Here is an 18,548-nt window from a genome sequence, read left to right on the forward strand (position 1 = left end):
CCTGAATTGAAAAGAGGACAGGAAATTAGATCAAATCGAGTCTGCGGCACTCTCATTATTCCTCACGTCAGACAAGTCAGAAGTGGTTACATAATTGGGCCTCCAGACTCTAGGCACTGAAGTGTTAAGAGAGGAAAAGCGATCCCAGGACTACATTCTGGGCTTGAGCAAACAGATAACATAAAAAGTAGGCCAAGAGCTTACCACTAATGTTAGTTTATAACCGCACCGCATCAGCAGAGGCCCATCATACGGCACGTGCAGCCAAAGAGGTCAGAGAGCGTGCAGTGCAAGAAGTGGAAGCAGGAATGATTTCATTGCGTGCGGCTGCTGGTGCATGAGAGAACGTGCAGGAGAGGAGAGCAGAGCGGAGAGGCACAGGAGGCAGCCGCAGCCCATGGGAAGGAATGGGGGTGGGGAACCGTGCACGGCCCTTCTTCAAGCTTCTGCTGTGAAGGAAATAAATAGACCTTTTAATCTGTTTTCCTGGAGGCCTTCTCTATTGACCATTCATTTCTGCTCTCCCTTCCCAGCTCTTTACCTCCTCTATATGGCCGATGAATACACAAATGCACAATGGGTTTGATAATAGCCCGTCCTTTCTAAAACCAAGCCATAAATTCAGACCCCGCTCAGGAGGCTCTAAAGACTATTACTGAGGGTAGAGACCCAACCACCGCGCCTCGAGCACACCAGGGCCGTTTATAACGTGTGTGAACGCAGCCAGAAGAGCTCCGGGATGGGAGCAGGTGGGACACCGGGACCGAAACGTCGCCGGTGCTGCCGGGGGGTGTGAGCGCGGAGCAGCTGGGGGCAGCAGGGGGCGCCGCGGAGCCAGAGGCCGCACCTGTGTGAAGGAGGGTTCCATAGACCTCACAAGGCAATAGGAACAGCATCAATAAAAGCAGGGATGACAAGGGGAATCCGGGAACGTGGTTTATTAAAATCAGTTTATAAAACTCTAGTTGAACACAGAAGAATGGAGGCCTCGTCCAATGCTGAAAGATGGAAAACGGGACTCTCCAGAAAGGGTCGGAAGCCTTGAGCAGATCTTTGTAACAAACCCACTCCGCAGTCAGATCTGACCCTCAGGCCCTCCCCGGAGCCCCGTTTTCCTTTCCCTTTTAACCTTCTTCTCAGGCTATCACCACAACAGCACTGCCATGCCAACCACACAGCAGCTTTCGCCTGCATCACTGGAAGCGTGTAATTTTCATTCTAGGCTCTGATAATACTTTTACAAGCGTTTGTTTTACCTCAACTGAAAAAGCCCTACATCAGATAGCGAGAGAAAAATATTGTGATCGGGAAGTAAAACAAATTAGCAAACCAGGGCTGGGATACGATGGAACAAGAATTAGAACAGTAAAAAAAAACCACCTGTATATCCTTAAAGGTGGCTTCCCACAGGTGACGGAAATCTTTGGATCCAGAAACACTGTCAGAACATCACAAATAAAGCAGCAGCCTCTCCCTCTTTGCTCCCAAGAAACAAACCAACCCCAACACCCCCAAATTGGGAAGGATGAGCACATCTCAGGCACAGGATCTGGAGGTAATGGCTGGAAGGGATGCTGGCACACACTGGGGTCTACTCACAGAAGGTGCCATTTCTTCCTTGAATTTCAGAAGTCGCTCTTCTAGAGCAGTCTCTCACACAGTTCATGTCCAGCCTGGACCCTGAATCCAAGAGGAACCACAGTATTCTCGGCAGTACACTTGCGACTAATTAAATCCTAATTAAAACTCTTGGCATGAAGTACTGTTTAAATCAGAAACACCACAAGAGAGGGATCCTGACAGTGGCATAGATGCAACATAATGCTTATGTTTGTAAAATGAACACATGATTAGAGGAAAAGCCACAACAAACCCAAATCATTACGTAAGACTACACGAAGACCTTGTGAAAATGGAAATGTATGGATGCGTTTTTTCCTACAACAGGAATAACTGCTCACTGCTCAGATGAGATTCTGCAGCTATAGGAGATGCGTTTGGAAACACTGACTATTCTTATCTATTCTAGCATGAAATGCTGTCCATACACCCAGAGTAGGACTGCGCCTGTGCTACTCATACAAAAAGCATTGGTATTTCTGTCCTTTTTCAGTACTCACATTTGAACTCCTACAACACTTCAAGTGGAACACTTGGCATTTCTTCTATTCCCGAGTTTTAAAATGGCAGCCGAAGTTACTCTTATAGATGGCTATTAAAGCCTCAGCACACAAGCATGCTGAGTCTGCCTCCTGTTCTCTCCACTCATCCAACACAGTTAAAGCCAAAACAAAACCTCGTAGTATTTCTGGTATCGTTATACCTTCCCTAGCAATAAACAGAATCATCTCATTTAAAGCAGCCTTTATAAGCAAAGCCCTGATTCAAGATACAAAAATGTTATCTTCCCCCTGCTCCCTCTTTGCAGTCTCTGTCAGTTCGTGGTACTCAGTCAGCTGAGCTGATCGTACTCATTCATTGTCCATTCATTGTCCATTCATTGTCCCTTTAACACATTTACCCTCCACCCACAGGTCCTTGGCTTCTCTTCTCATTGGTTATTGCACCCCGGGGCTGCAGAAGACGTGCCGGACTGCTTCTGTTTCTTGCGGCGTTTGTTCAGGAGGCGGTTGTTGGATGTTTTCAGGTCTTTAATTTTCACCTGATCATAGTCCACCCTCATGGTAGCCAAAGCGCTGGTCATCTCCTCCTGGAAACCAAAGAATTCAATCACTTGAACACCCTGAGGCAGAGAGAGCACAGCCTCCCTGTGCTATTGCTAGGTAATGAATGCACAGAAAGAACTCTGTTAAGCTTCAGCCAGGGATAACTAAACCCTTTCTACTGCACTGGACTATGACTAAAGGCTTCATTCTACTCATGGACTCTTTCAAGGAGGAACTATTCGGTGTTTCACATGTGGGTACACAGGACCACGCTCTGCTGGCCTGATTTCCACCATATCCCTATGCCCAGCGTTACTTACTGCCTGGCTCTAGGCCTTCAGCAGCTGCTAAATCCAGGCTTCTCTTAACAGAGTCAGTGCACTGCTCTCCTTGCACTAAAGTAGGTTAGCAGGAACCAGAATAAAGAGTCCGCACAAAGTTACTTAAAAGTGTGCGCTTCAAATGCATGCGACTTAGCTTGGAATAGCATTGAAGTGCTGGCAAATCTTAAACTTTTTAATAGAACAGATTTTTGCTCGCAGCTTAAGTCAGTGAGTGCCCATGCATTTAGTACGGAAAAGGAGAAAAGTTTCAATATTATAGGAATGCCAGCAACCTCCGGGACCTGCACAGAGCACAAACTTCAGTTCTCAAGGAAGTGAAGAAGCCTAAGAGAAAATATCAACTGGATTCCTTCGACTTGGGAGGCGCCTATTGCCCAGATCCTATGAAATTTTGTCATAATGCAGCTGAACTGCTGAGGCTACGCACTGCTGATTTAAATAACACCAGCAATCAGTGGAATACCTTAAAGGAACGATGCAATTAGCAAAATGCCAGGTATTATAAGTGCGGAAAGTTCAGAATTAATTGTAACGATGTGGCAACCTGAAAAAGGCCAGCAGGAAAGAGTTAAGGCTCGCAAACAACTTCTAGTCTGCCGTATGGTGGCACTTTGCAGGAAGCATTCGAGTGCCATCAGTACAAACTGCAGGTGAGGCACCTGGTTCGATGCAGGGAAAGACAGATACGTTTTTCCTTTCTTTTCTCCCTCCTCCTGACTAAAACTGTCAGAACAAGGCAAGGCTGAGGTTATTTCATGTTGTTTTACAACACAAGAACAGAGTCGAAAAATAGAACGCAGCCCAACCCCGCCTCCCACCCTGTCCCCCTCCATTTTCATCATATCCTTCACTTCACCATAATGAACTCCAAACTGTCCCTTCTCCTCTGTGCTACATACAGCGGCTCAGCAGGTAGCATCATTAAAACCTTTGATCATAAGCATTTCCTTTGTTGGTATTTTGCACAGCTGTAAGGCTGTCAGGCGGAGCTCAGATAGCATTCTTCTTGCTTAAACAGTTATCATACACACTATTCTTCTGACTAGGACTGCTTTTAAGGTCCTATTGCTTAGCATAGTTGTATCAAAATAACCATAACCTCCAAGGAAATGAGCATCCACAGAGAAAAGAGTCCATCTAATCTCTCATCTGAACGGCCACAGGAAACATCTGACTCACTTTTACTTCATCCCAGTGGTCCTTATCCTCTTGCAGGACCCGTGCAGTGTGGAGAGGTGTTGGTGGCACTGCCATCGATCTCTGAGAAAAGCAAAAAGCACCAAAAAATGGGTTCTGCAAACTCAGCTTTAGGAAGTGAGAGCTCTTCTATGCGTATGGAGGACATGAAACTTTATCTAACATCCCTCAGTGCCCCCATCATTCATGCTTCCCATCACTCCACAAGACAATACACAACAGCTTGCATGTGCAAGGTGGTCTCCATGAGACAGCATCAGTAAAGAACATGGGGAGAGAGAAAGCAACTCTGAGTTCCTTCCACTCTGCTCTCTTCCAGCTCAGTCAATAATCCTGGGTTGGGTAATTTTTTATGCACATTTTCCATCTTTAACAACTGCCATTTCACTGCTCATTAATTGTTTTCAAGTGCTTAACTTGACCTTTAGCTTCTAGGATTTGTAGTAGGGGATTTTTTTGTCTTGAAAATACCTTCACAGAGATTAGCAGTTCACCAGATCATAAATGTGCCCAAAAGAAGAAACTGTACTCTTTTTCAAAGTACTGATTCATTATTCTGGCACAGTAGAGAAGAAAATGAGCGCATTGCTTGCAATGCTCTTCCACACAAAATTGAGATCTATGTTCACTTGACATGGCAGATTGGTAGATATTTTAAATTAAAACAAGTTTCCATTTCTCAAGCACAGTTTCCTAGCTAAATTCAGCAAGAAATATTCCTTGCCAGACCATAAACCAAAGCATCACTTCATTCTGATTGTCTATCTTCCCCATGTTTTCCCATGCAAACTTGCTGTCTACTGCTGTGGCATCCTGTGCTGCAGGTAGCTGCACGTCAGCAAAGCCTGAGGAGATCACTGTATACATCACTGCAAAATGAGCCTCCTGCTGGAAGCAGTGCTCACACCCCACCAGCCAACAGCTTCGCTGTATCGAGTTCTGCAACAGCCACAGAAGGGGAAGCAGAACTCTGGACTCCTGTGTCCTCTGGAAAAGGGCCCCAGCTGGCAGGGGTAGGGGAGGGAAATGGAAAAGAAACAGATCAGCTTTTGTGGTGCCCCTGAACAGGTGCTGAAGGCTCCCTCCTACCTGCTGTCAACTGCTTCTTGTTGAACAAATCTCACCTAGAAGCTAACTAGAGCATTATATCCTCCATCTAGGAGAGACACAGACTGTATTGCTGCTTGTGAGAGGCATCTCCCTATTTGTGTTCCTACATAGAGACTTAGCAACAGAAAAGGAAGAACACAGACATTAGTTGTGTTGGACTTTCCCTTCCTCCGCCGCATGGGAACAACAGGTTCAGTGAAAAAACGTGAATCTGCTGCTCCTAGAGTGTTCTTCCAGGAATGGTATTTGAGCACAGCTCTTTGGTGCAGCACTCCATAGACTCCGTCTCCAATCTCCTCCTCATTAACTGGTTATAGGAACATTTCGAGTACCATGTGTTGCTGTAGGTGGTAGCTTCCTTAGCTATTAGGCACTCATTCTGTGAAATTCATCGCCTGCTGACTTCTGGAACACCTCCTTTTCTCCAGCCTTCAAACACTTAAGCTAGAGGTATTCATTCTCTACAGTAATTACACTTTTATTTGGCTAGAAAAAAAAAAAACAACCACGTAAGATTGCCCAGGTTCTGTTCCAGTTTTACAGACTCTTTGTAATCTCAATTTCTCAGCTCCCTCAGCTAAATGAAGACATCTAACTGCTTCATCAGGATGCTGTGTCTCTACGTTACCATATGAGTCTAAGAGCTCTGAGATATTCAGACAAGCACTACAGAAATGCTGACTATAAGTCACGATTTTTTTCTGCCCCTCCCTCCTGAGAAACAGCAAAGACAGAGAAAGGACTAAAGGAGAAAAGAGCATTTACAGTGCAAGCTGTTTTGTTCCTGGCTGATGACTTTTGGGGCAGTAAGAAACACGCCTGGTCCTCCTTTTAGGCACAAGTATGAGAACTATAAGCTATTGCTTTGATTACCTTGAGTGATACCTATGGAGCGGAGACGATACTCTGAAACTCAGCCTGATTAAGTGATGGGATTCTTGTCTCTCATTTGAAAAGCTATTGCATTAATTAAATGAACTGCTACCCATCTCCCACCATCCCCAAAATAAACAAACAAATAAATAAATAAAAAGATAAAAAAAGAAAAATAAACCCAATCATGTTACAGAATGAAACCTGAACCGAGACCAATAATAGCTCCGTGTAGCACCTTATCTGGTAATCTCTTACAGGGCACTAAGCCCAAAACCTTGTTCCTCCCCCCAGGCACTTCCCAGGCTCTGCCAAGGATGAGAATTCCCACTAAACATAAGACTCTGTTCACGCTAACACAGCTATGCACAATGGTGCCTAAGACCACTAATAATAGCTCTCTCTAAATCCTGCACCGATGAGGTAAGTACAGTTTATTTTTATGTATTTTTAAAGGGAGTAACACGCGTATGTGCTGCAGTCAACAGCAACTGCCTGCTCACAGAAGATATAGCTACATTTTGCTTCTGCTTCCAAGGATGCTACTGTGGGTGTCTCTCTTTGTGTGTCCTCTGGTAACACGAAGAAGAACTGTGGTTCTACAGGCAGGTGCCCTTCTGGGAAGGGTATAGTAGGTTAATTAAGTTATGAGCAATAATTGTCCTTCTCCTGCTGTGCTATGTGTGGAGCTACACCGTAAGCTCTGCATGCAAGAATTCATCTTGCTCTCTTGCAAAAAGCTACATGAAACTCACGTTAATCCAAGGGTGATTCATAAATTGGGAAATTGTCATCCTCTCTGTTGGGTCAGTCTTCAGTAAGTGGCGAATCAGTTGTTTGGCTGAAAAACAGGACCAACATAGTGTGTTGTAGTCTACTACTGCGGTCCCAAAAAAACCTTGAGAACACAAAGACCTGCTGAATGAAGAAAGGTCATTTCTCAGAACTCAAAACGCTATTACTGCCTCCAAGTTAAGAAGCCATATACCGTGTGGGAGGTTATTACGCCTGAAGAGGCAGAACATGAAAATATCCCAAACTGAAAAGAAGGAAAGACAAAGGATTCCATGCATGCTGTCTGCTTCACAAAACCAACAGTCATGAGAGGAAGAACTTGAGAAAAAGAGAAAGATAGGAGCATAAAGCTGCCAGTTTAAAATAAAGCAACAAGCCTAGCACTACGGGCTGAGTGAATGCATAAGCTGACGTTTCGAGAAGTGACAGAAGACAAAAACTAGTTGTGAAGACAAAGACAATAAACTGCTCTGACAACTGAGAGGCCACTAAAAAGACAACAAAGTCAAAGAAATGGGTTACAGAAACTGACTTTACATCAGCTTTCTGTGAACACAGCACTGGCCAAAGCAAGAGGTACTAACTCTGTAACTGAGATAAGAGATGGCAAGAGTTTGAGCAAGAGATTCAGTAATGTGGACAGACAGGAGACACTGCATCCAAGGGACGTTACTCAGAAAGAATCATAACTTCCTTGGGGGAACCTAGGAAAACTTCTGAATATGTTCTTTTAGCAGCATTCAATGAAAGCTGACTGTGTGCTTTGAAGGGCCCGTGATAGAAGTTTGGGACTTTAATGACTGAGGCCACAAAGACAATGTACAGGAGAGAGTACCTGGAGTCTAAAATCTACGAGGTTCTAAAAAGGAGGAAACCATAAACAGAACCCACTGATTACAGGAAGCTGGTGGGAAATTCAGAAGTAGCCTCCAAAGACAACATGCTACAGGGATGATCAAAAACAAAGGAAATGATGACAGAACCAGACAAAGGAGGGCAAAAAGAAGCAGCCTAAAAGAATGCCTATAAGCTAGCCAAACATTAATAGGTTCAAAGGTAGAGAACTTCACTGAGGCCAGCATTTGGAAACTCTACACATTTTCCAAGCAAATGTTTTCTGATCAAGCTTTGCTAGCATTACAATAACTACTATAACATGAACAAAATCCAATACTGACCAAACATTAAGCCAGAAACCCACAAATTAAACACCCTCTCTGCCAAGGTGCAGTAGTTCATACTGCACATTCGGTCATGAGGGGTTACAGTGCCACAGTCGCAGTATTCTTCCAGGATAACTTATTAGTGCTTTAGTGGCAGATGTGACAAGATGTTAACAGCAATAGAAAAAAGGGCTGTGTTAGAAAGAAGATGTGCTCAGAAATGTTTGACCCTTCTCTCTACGATGGGCAGTTGAGACTTCCAGGTTATGAGACTGTCAGAATAACAGAATCAAAACCATCCACTTTCAGGACCGGTTTGAGCCCATTCAGGTCGCAGCTGGACAGCAGCAGGTTTTGGTCAATATCTTATACAAAATAAATTGCTGACCTTGATTTAAGTGGTGGCTGGCAAGCTGCCACATCGCAAAGAGCTAGCATAAAAAGTTGCCAACCTTGCTGGCTGTATCACCAAGGACAACAAAGGCTCAATGAGCTCTTTACAGAGTTTGCCTTTCTTCCAATTTAGCTTGCGTTACAGCTGCCCTGACAATCCCCTTTCTCAGGATTATGTACTTTTGTTTCCTGAGGGTTTAACTCAGGCTTTCAATAGCACTAGCTGGATTTGAAAGAAAGTTTTCAGTCATCATTTACTTTCTATAGTGCTTTGGTTGCTGGCTAGTGTCTCAATTCCAAGTCCTCTCTATTACCTTACAAAACCAACCAAACAAAAAAACTAATAATAAATAATAATAATAATAATGAATTAAATCAGGTTCTTAGAAAAAGGGCTATGTGAACACTTCTCCACTGCACGACACTGTACACATCACAGGCACTGAGCATTCTTACCTTCTTCTGACACTTCAGCCCATTCTGGATTGGGAAACCCATACTGCCCCATTCGAATTCTTCTCTTCATCCCAGGAGAAATAGCTTGCCCAGTGTTTGAGTAGAACGGAGGGAACCCACACAGGCTGTAAGAATGAACAAAAGGAGCTTTATAGTTTGGAAAGCTCTTAGAAGCTCCAGTGCAGGCTTGTATTCTTCTGAAGGTTGTGTGATCTGACTGACTACTTGTAAACGCAGATTTAACAGATTTAACAACATTGGTTATTTCTGTTAGTCTGGACTCTTTAAATACTTACAGAATGTACGTGATGACACCCAGAGACCACATGTCACACGACTTGTCATACTTTTCAGGACCGAGGACTTCTGGGGCTGAAGAATTGAGAAAAAACACAGAAATTAAGAGAGTACCAGGTAATTCCTCTTGTTTCCATTGCATTATAAGTAGCAGCATAATTCAACAATAAATATGGGAGGCGTTTAAAAAAAAAAGAACACCCGTACACCACAACAAACTGCAGTTAAAATGTGGTATTTTCTATTGACAAGTTCCCAAACACAGCTCTGTAGCTTTAAAGAGGAGGAATGGAGCTGGCAAAACGCCCTATACTCTTCACCTTACTGTCTCTCTGCTCAAGAGAGTACTAAGATTTCAGACAAGCAGAAGGAGCTACAGCTAAATGTGTACAGGGAGACATAGCATTGAAAGAGGCCTGAGCATATGTTCCAGAAATCAGAACAGAAAGGACCTGCTTAGCAGTGATAACATTTTGAACAGTACCTAGGTGGAACGGCTGGCTTTTTACAAAGCACTGCGTTTTCCTTTGGCTTCCACAGCACTGCATCTTTCCCTAAGCAACAAAACTTTACAGAGATGCATTCAGGGGGATGTTTCCCCCCCACACATCCCCTGAGCAGTTGAACTGGCGGGGAGGCTGAGTTTGTATGAAAAGAATCTCTAAATGTACAAGCGATCCTGCTGGTTTATTTAAAAACCAAACCAATAAGGCGCTGAGAAGGGAAATGTCAGCCTGTTTACATACAAATATAGAGGCAGAAAAACACGGATGTGAAAATTCTTTAACATTTTATCACTAATCTCAGTTTAAGAGAACAAAGAAGAAAGTGCCAGGAAAAAAAACTACTGCTATGGTAGGTTTCTGCTAACAAACGAGTAGCAACATCTTCCATTACAAAAACAAGGCAATGTCTACATAGAAGAAGGGAACTCTAAGAGATTAAGCTCTTTCTCCTCCAAAGAAATTCCAAGCACAGACTGCCTCAGTCGTACCATATGGTGAATGACTATTAACTCAGAGACCAAAAAGGACATACTCTGAAATGAGTGCACGGAGCACAGTCTGCTGTGGCATTCATTATGCAGTGCTTTGGACAAAATGCAGGCAAAAATTCAGCTGTGATTAAGTCGTTTTGGTCTTTTATTATTGCTTTCTCTGTTTGCCATCTTTAAGAAGCCTTACAGCTGATGGAGTGCTCTCCCCGATTTCTTATTGCGTTAGTTAAGCTATGGGAAGTTTTGCAGGGAAACACCCAAATAAATATGAAGCTGAGTTCAAGTTATGACTATTATTGCATCATCCAGAGGAAACATCAGGTTTACTTCAATGTAATCAGAAGCAAAACATTTCCTCTCCTTGATCCTTATTTGCACCCCTTGTTAAGTCTCTTTCCTACCAAGAAAGAAAAGGATGAGGACTGAACTGGACCCAGACTAAGTTTTGGGAAGGGCTGGATGCCATTTTAAATTCTGCAGGCTCCCTCTCTGCATTCCATCCACAGGAGAAGATCTGCCACCCATTCCTACAGCCTACAGACCCACCATAGCAGGAGGAACGAGAAACACAGAATAAATGCATTTTGGATGACTCACCCACATAATAAGGAGTGTAACAGGGGGTCTGCAGTGCATTTTGTACAGTGGTTTCTTTGGCAAAGCCGAAGTCTGTGAGTTTAAGCACAGTGTCCTTTTCTTTTGACGTGTAAAGCAAGTTTTCAGGCTGAAAGATCACCAACAGAAAGGATAAGCAGGGCAATGAAGAGAGGCCTGTGCAGTCAAACCACTCCTGCTTGCCTTGATCACCACCAATATTTGGATCCCCTCTTTACCTCACATCCCCTCAGCAACACCAAACAATGTCAGTTCTCCTGCCAACTAAACACACAGAAGCATCCACAGAAACTTCATGAACCCTTTGCTGCAAGGCAAGTACAATTCAGAAAACAAATAGTAACTGATAAAGGCTGCAGATAAAGGCACAGCACCTAGTGGAAGTTCACTTCAGGCAGCGTCATTTTCTTGTTAATTGACTCGACTCCAACTTCTTCAGTTAACCGTCAGACTGTCACCCAGATCCCCCTGCATTCCCTACACAACTGGAAAGCATTAACACACACGAACATTTTGACCTTGGACTAGAAGTGATCCAGTTGTGAACAAATCCCCTCTCACACTGGCAGAGGAAAAGGAACGCTTAGATCATCTATTTGTACTCCTGGTTCTATTTAAACCACCACCGCCCATCTATTTTTTCCACCCAGCATTCTTTTCTCCTGACCACACACCTTCAGACCTCACCTTGACGTCTCTATGGGCAATGTTCATCGAATGCAGATACTGGATGGCTGTACCGATGTCCCTCATTATTTCAGAGGCCTCTATAAATACAATTTTAGAGAAAGATCACATTAACATTCCCACCGTAACACAGGGACATGCTGGGGAATGCTTATGACTTACAAACAGCTTGCTGGAATACATGGCTAGCATCAAGACTAGAAAATCTAAAATTAGCCCTAACAGCTGTGTTTTGGTTTTGCAGGCAACCATACCCCCCCATCCCCGGCTGCTCAGCCCTCCTCCCAAGCAGGCACTGCAACCGAACAGTTGAGAATTCTGCTTTTTATGAGCTTGGAAATTTGTGCTTTAATTTGCTCACTGGAAAAGCAGAGAAAGATACACAAGCAACTCCCAGCCGGGATGCAGCTCTGGTAGTTCAAGACATGGCCTTGCTTATCCTAGATAAAAGTTTAACTTTCAGCTTCTGGTTCAGGGGTAGCGGGAGGATCTCACAGGTTTTCTGGAAGTAGAGCAATGTTACAATATACGAATTTGAGGACAGCTCACAGCTTTTTGCTCGCTGTCTTTATGTGCTTTCCTTGGAAGAAATGAAGTCTGCAGAGCCCAAAGCTCCCGCTACCAAACGTTTCTAAAACCTAACTTGTATATCCCCCAGAGGTAAATTCTCTGGCTGGTGAGCTGCCTTGCAAGAGCAGTACTCAAGATCTGGATGAGTTCAGTTACACACAGAGAGTTTCAGAGCAGGGAGGTGTGACGTTCCCATTGTAGCAAATGAGCATTATATTACATCTTCATTAACAGGGAAACAGAAATAGCCACTTCAATTTGCTGCTCTTTTCTGCACAGGTAGGAACCTCAGCTGCAGCAGTGAGAGGGAAAAGAGAAATCATTGTACCGTAACCTGGAAGTCATTTTCACATCACTTTGGATTGAAATTATGCAATTGCAGGCAAGAACAACCAGAAAAGCCAAAGCTCCACATCTCCTCCAGGGAAAGCTGTGCAAAACTTCCCCCTGCCTGGCACAGGCTGAGAAGTCTGGCTCTAATGGAGAGCTGTGGCTGATGAATAAATGGCCAGCGAACCTGGGGACTCCAGTGCCACAGGCCTTATTCAGCTCAGGAACGAATGAAAGGTTATTTTTGCCTTAACACTCCCAAATGGAGTTTCTGAGGAAACACGTAGGATATTACACAATGCTGTTTCACGTAGAAAAAATCCTGCGTGTAGCACTAAGGACCATCAGAACAGCTTCCTCCCCAGAATCTTGTATTTTAGAGGAACAAATAAAGTGTCTGAAAACACTCATTCTCCCACACAACACTCATATCAGTTCAAGGATCCATCCCAGGCCAGGAAACATGGGAACACAAAGGTTCAAGAATAGCCCGACCTCTATAGCAGCCTTCTAAAACACAAGCTCAGGTATAAATTGTTCCTCTTCAGATCATTTTGTCAGGATGTCAGTTACAAACACTAATATTTTCACTCCTGATTAGAAATAATCTCATCTGTTGTGAATGGGCAAGAAGAACCACATTCAAGCACACCTGTAGCACTCAGCAAATAATGATTAACACTGACAGTAAAAAAAGCAAGAGTCCTCTACTGTAAGCTCTGTCACTGGCTCCTATAGCAGGTCTTTAAGCATGCACACAGTCCCTATTATACATGAGGAGGCTTGTTTACAGCATGGCTAATAACTCTTCCTTTCGAGTAGTACTTTAAAACCCTTGAATAAGAGATGTTTCATCAGATGTGATTTGCTCATTATATTCCCCACCTGACAGTATAGCTGCGGTTGTTGTTTAAGGGACAGCCAGAATAAAAATCACAGCAGGTGCTGAGCTGATGCTGGAGGTGGTCTGGCAGGAGACCAGGGCAAAGAGTAATAGAGGCTGTGGGGGCTCATCATTGAAACAGCTGAGCAAATGTGTATTAGGACTTTTCCTCTAACCATCCACGCTGTGCCTGAACTTGGCACAGTCTGGTAACTTCTAATTTACAAGAAACTTTAGAAGTAACTCATTACTACAGAACCGAAAATAAATAAACAAAAACCTACCAAGAAAAAAAATGAATAAATCAAACCAAAGGGAAAAAATCCTGTGAGAAAGCTGAGCGGGGGGACAAAGCAGAGAAGCAATTTGTCACAGACTTTAAACTTGTGGTTTTTCACCTCTCTCGGTGAAAGCTTGGTCTCCTCTCTCCTGGATCCTGTTGAACAGCTCTCCTCCCTCCATGCTGAAACAAAGAACACACAGAAACAACAACAGAAGCACCTTAGGTGAGCAGGAAAGACTGAATTAACACCTGACTTCGCATCTGTGAACCACGGCAGGAATGGATTAGAAGAGATTACAGACCACCTCCCATGGCAGTGCTTCTAACCAACACATAAAGCTACAGTGATACAGAGTAAGTAGAAAACAAAGCAAAACCAAGGAGTTCTGATGCTTTCTGTTTAACGCACACTGACATAAGGAACACGACACACACAGCTGGGAAGTCAGATACGTTGGCAAAAGGAGGCTGCTTTGTATGAGAGCAGGAGAAAATAGGAATCAAAGGTAGTGAAAAAATGTTGTTAATCTGTCTCTAGTGAAGACACCATTGTGGTGTTACAGATCACGGAGACAGTAGGAAAAGTTATAGTCAAAACAGAATAAAAATGATCCCATCAGATCATAGGACTTGTAGCTGAAAATCCAGGCAAAGTACATCATATTTGTACAGACATCTCTCTCAAGACCATATGAACTGGTCAGCTTTCATAAGGATAGTTGTCAGAGCACAAGAAAAATGTGTTGTGCTTAAGGCTCTTCATTCTCCTGTTGCAGAAGTTGGCTGGAGCAGCTGTACATTTACCTACAGGTTCTATAGGGACAAAAACAGGCTCGCTGCCCAAACAAAACTTGAGCTGCTGAGGAAGCTCACTTCATTCTTTTCTAAGCCAAAGCTTTCTCTCCCTGCTCCCCTCAGCCCCTCAAAGAGCAACGCTGTTAGTCCATACCATTCCATGACAATGAGGAGGCATCTCTTTCCATGATGTATGTTCTCATAAACATCCAGGATGTGGACAATGTGGGGACAACCCGATGCCCGCCAGTGATATTCTACTTCCAGACGAGCTTTTGGGTTGTCATACAGGAGCTGTAAAGAAACAGAAGAAAGCAATGGCATCAGTTTGTATCATTCGGCTTTAATTTGGTACATAAACAGTCAGTTTCTGAGTTTAAGGATGGTGCCAAGGATCACTTTTCTTCTACCCAGCTTTGCCCTCAGCCACCTCCCAGCTTTCGCCTTAGGGATGGCTCTCAGGACATCTGCTTTCAACAGAAGGAAAATGAAGTATGCTCACACATAGCTAAGCCCAAAGCCTTAGCAGGTAACAGCACCAAAAGGCTGCATAACGCTTTCTTCCAAGTAAAAGCATCTGTTAGCCTGGATCCTCTCATTCTGTTCCCCCTGCTAAGTACAATGAGGACAATGACCCTCCAACCTGCCCCCCAGATGCTGGGAGAAAAGTCTTCCAGGTGCAGTGCAAACCCTCACGGTTTAGAGACTGAAGACACCCAGAATTTTCATACAGACTGGGAATTTGTTCCTTAAACCCGACACAAACTTCTCACAGCACCAGGGTCAGAACGGCCTTTTGAATATCAAACGTCTGAACTTCTCTCCCTGTCACATGCAAGGCCGGTTTATTTTAAAGGCGTTAATCTCTGGAAGGGAGCCCAAAGAGCTCATCTTTCCCATCCTGGAACCTCGCACATGAAAAACAAGTCCCTTCCCTACACATTACAGCTGTGATTTGAGTTTGGTACTTCATACCCCGTGGAAATAATCATTGTAATGATGGAGCAACAACACAACGGGTGCTATACAAAGCATCATCCAGCGCACTGAAAGAGTAGAGAAATACCTCTGATCTAGTCACCTTAGAAAAAGGATTAAACAACTGTGCGGGGCCTCTTTTCAAGCAGGCAAACAAAAACTGCTGCACTATCTGGCATTAGCCTGGAGCTCTTCTTGTGTTTGCTATCAGGCCCCAGTCAAAACACAACTGCATGCTAACTGCTGAAAACATGTATTAACACGTAACCTGTCATTAGGGACCTAAAAATCAGCTCAGGAAAATGAGATCGTTTTCCCATCCAATTGCTGAGCTCAAACGGTGTCTCGGGCACCTCTTGGAATACAGAAGCACGATTTAAAGGTCACAGGAAGGAAGCCACAAATTCTAGTTTCTGTACTGACTCCAATGTAGGCAATTTGCACTACTTGGATAAAGAGATTATCCCCCTCTGCTGCTCCAACATCCCTGCAGCAAAGCAGGCACAGCAACACAGCCGTGCCACTGCACAAACTGCTGGCAGACCCCTGGGCAGAATGTAAAGGGATTCTCCTCTCCTCCAGGCTGGGAATGGGGAGAAGGTGATGAGTGCTGTGGGCACACGTTGCTGTGCTTTTGTGATGGAGGAAGGGATGAGCTGCCCGAGCAGGTGCTCCCCATCAGGACAGCTCAGCTCAGCCTCACGGGTTCCACAGCCCCAGTGTGCTGCCAGCTTCTCCGTGGTGTAAGTGGCTAAACAAGCTTTCTTGCCAAGTGCAATGTCCTTGCAGCCAACCCACTTCTTCCACAGCTGTCACTCTGCACCCAGAGCACACCCGTTTGAGATCACTTGCTATCCGCCTCTTCCTTCCTGCTCCAGCCCAAGCGATGGCCTGATTTCCAACACAAATAACTTCCTAAAAAAAGAGATGGCTCCAATTTGGACAAAAAGCCCATTAACAACCCTGAGCTCGCCTGCTATACTTTTCAGCCCCCAGCCCATTCAGCAGCTTTCCCTTCCCAGCCGCTGTGTTCCAGCTCATGGGGCTGTCCATCAGCATTTTCCTCTCTGCCCTTCTGAGCCTGGGCTGGTGCCTGCAGGGCTCCTCAAAGGTTCACTCAATGACACGTGCAACAATATCGCTCCAACGCCCTCAGGACTAACCAGGCCACTCAGAAAAGCATGAGGCAATTTACTGCTTGGACGTGACTGGATCAGTGCCAGTCCTGAGCAGGACGCTTCACAACCCTCCTCACCTTTCCTGTGCTGTTAATTAGACATAACCATTATCTCTACTAATGTTAATCACACTGTAATCTGTGTACCTGGCACTTGCACAGTGTGCAGAGACAGTTTTCATGTTTGTACTGAGCGCTAACGAAAATTACATCTCTGAATTGAATTCCCACTCTCTAAAGTGCCTTTATGAGGCATTTGGATACATGAGGATCCGCAGCTTCTGTTCTCTATTCCTACAAGCAGGTTTCATGTACCCCTCGGTGCCAAGCTTGGATGTACCCATGTCAAAATGACACCTGGAAAGCAGAGGAAAGGAAAAGCAAAAGGAAGGGCACACACACCAAAATGTGCCAGAAGCCAAGCGACGTCTGATGCATCAATCAAACACTAACCTTTGGATTTCTCCTTCTGAGCCTTAAAAATAAATTAAATCTCATATCTAGGTCTGGAAGCTGTAATCTCCATCTTTTAAAAGGTCTCACAGATGCAGACACCTGTACAATGAAAGCCAGGCGAGGCTGAAGGTTACATTTCTACAGAATGGAGGTGATGGTTCAGAAACAGCCTGAAATCCGAGCTGAGGTAGCAAAACTGTAAATACTGCCATCTTCTTGAGGATGAAGAGAGTCCTCAGCCTGCTCCTATGGCTGTGCCAGCCGTGGTACCACTGTGCCCAGGTCTCTGACAATCTACAACAGAGCTGAGGGAGTCATTGACAAACCCAGAGCTTCAGAAAGTCTTCTGGGACTGCTGGTTCATGCCATGGTTTGAAGGAAGAGGAACTCCAGTCTCCCCCAGAGCTCCCACATGGCACAGCTGAGTTGTGATATGATCCCATAGGCAGCAGCATGAGCCAACTCGACTCCATATCAAGGAAGCCCCAAAAAAATGCCCCATCCCCCAGATCCCCACTGTTCCATATCAGAGATGCATTTAAGAGAGTCTACAGCCCCAACCCCAGTCCACACACCACTCATCCATAAAATCCAGGGCTGAGATGGAGCTGCCCCACTCAGGTCAGTGAGTGTCTACCAAGCCAAACTTCAGAACTGCAGCCTAACAGGCGAGTGCTGTGTGATTTCTGCCTGTGCAGAACTTCTTGATGGGAGGGGGGAAATCAAAGGAGAGAGACCAAAAAGTGACACAGTAGCTTCTAATTGCTTCTCCATTGATTCAGCATTGTGTAAGCAAGGAATGAGAGCAGGAACCCTCGTAACCCAATAGACTGATCTATACAGGAAACAGCCTTCTAAGGGCTCCAGAGAGCTGTGTTTCCTGGACTCTGAAGCCATAACAGCAGAGAAGATACCCATAGGCAGAGGCATGGGGCAGGCTGAGGGCAGGCAGCAGCGACTGCTTTGTGACTTTCCCTCTTCACAAGCACTAGCGTAGATGAGATGCTACTATTACACCTGCCCTCCATTCCCCACACGAGGAATTCAGACCCTTGCACGTATTTTTTCATTTATTTCAAAGTTCAGCAATTCCCTCTGGTTCCAAGCAGGAGTGATGCTGGAATTAAACCTGTCACAGGCTCAGCTATCACCTACTGCACACACCGTGCTGGGGCAGCACCCAGTGCTACACACATCTTTCTCTCACCCACACCAATTCCAGACCCTAAACTCTTATCTCCTTCAATAGACAATCACTTTCATCAGCCCTACAATCTATTCTGCTCACAGGAAGGTTTCCCATCATTAACAGGAACAATGATGGAAGAAACTTCCAGTGCTTAGGGTCCTCAGCAGAGATACATGTGTGTTTATCAGAGCTCTATTTTTCTATCTGAGTAGAGAAAGCCTCTGCTTAGGCACATATGGGTAAATGCCTGACTTCTTCTGCTCTTTTTTTTTTCCATGTAGCTGTTACAAAAAA

The 18,548-nt window shown here is 44.6% G+C and overlaps 1 protein-coding gene across 1 annotated transcript in view; it reads right to left on the bottom strand.

The window, feature by feature from the left end:
* Positions 1-921: 921 nt before the first annotated feature.
* Positions 922-18,548, bottom strand: part of MAPKAPK3 (MAPK activated protein kinase 3) — a 39,190-nt gene continuing 21,563 nt past the window's right edge. Inside the window, exons 3-11 of the mRNA XM_072347015.1 lie at positions 14,609-14,748; positions 13,775-13,839; positions 11,594-11,673; positions 10,889-11,015; positions 9,294-9,369; positions 8,998-9,122; positions 6,946-7,031; positions 4,190-4,270; positions 922-2,710 (exon numbers count right to left, since the gene is read on the bottom strand). Of these exons, the coding sequence (XP_072203116.1) occupies positions 2,552-2,710; positions 4,190-4,270; positions 6,946-7,031; positions 8,998-9,122; positions 9,294-9,369; positions 10,889-11,015; positions 11,594-11,673; positions 13,775-13,839; positions 14,609-14,748 (939 nt within the window). The 3' untranslated portion in view covers positions 922-2,551. The remainder of the gene's footprint in view (positions 2,711-4,189; positions 4,271-6,945; positions 7,032-8,997; positions 9,123-9,293; positions 9,370-10,888; positions 11,016-11,593; positions 11,674-13,774; positions 13,840-14,608; positions 14,749-18,548) is intronic.

Source organism: Excalfactoria chinensis, chromosome 12, assembly GCF_039878825.1.
Source record: "Excalfactoria chinensis isolate bCotChi1 chromosome 12, bCotChi1.hap2, whole genome shotgun sequence".
NCBI classification, from domain to species: domain Eukaryota; kingdom Metazoa; phylum Chordata; class Aves; order Galliformes; family Phasianidae; genus Excalfactoria; species Excalfactoria chinensis.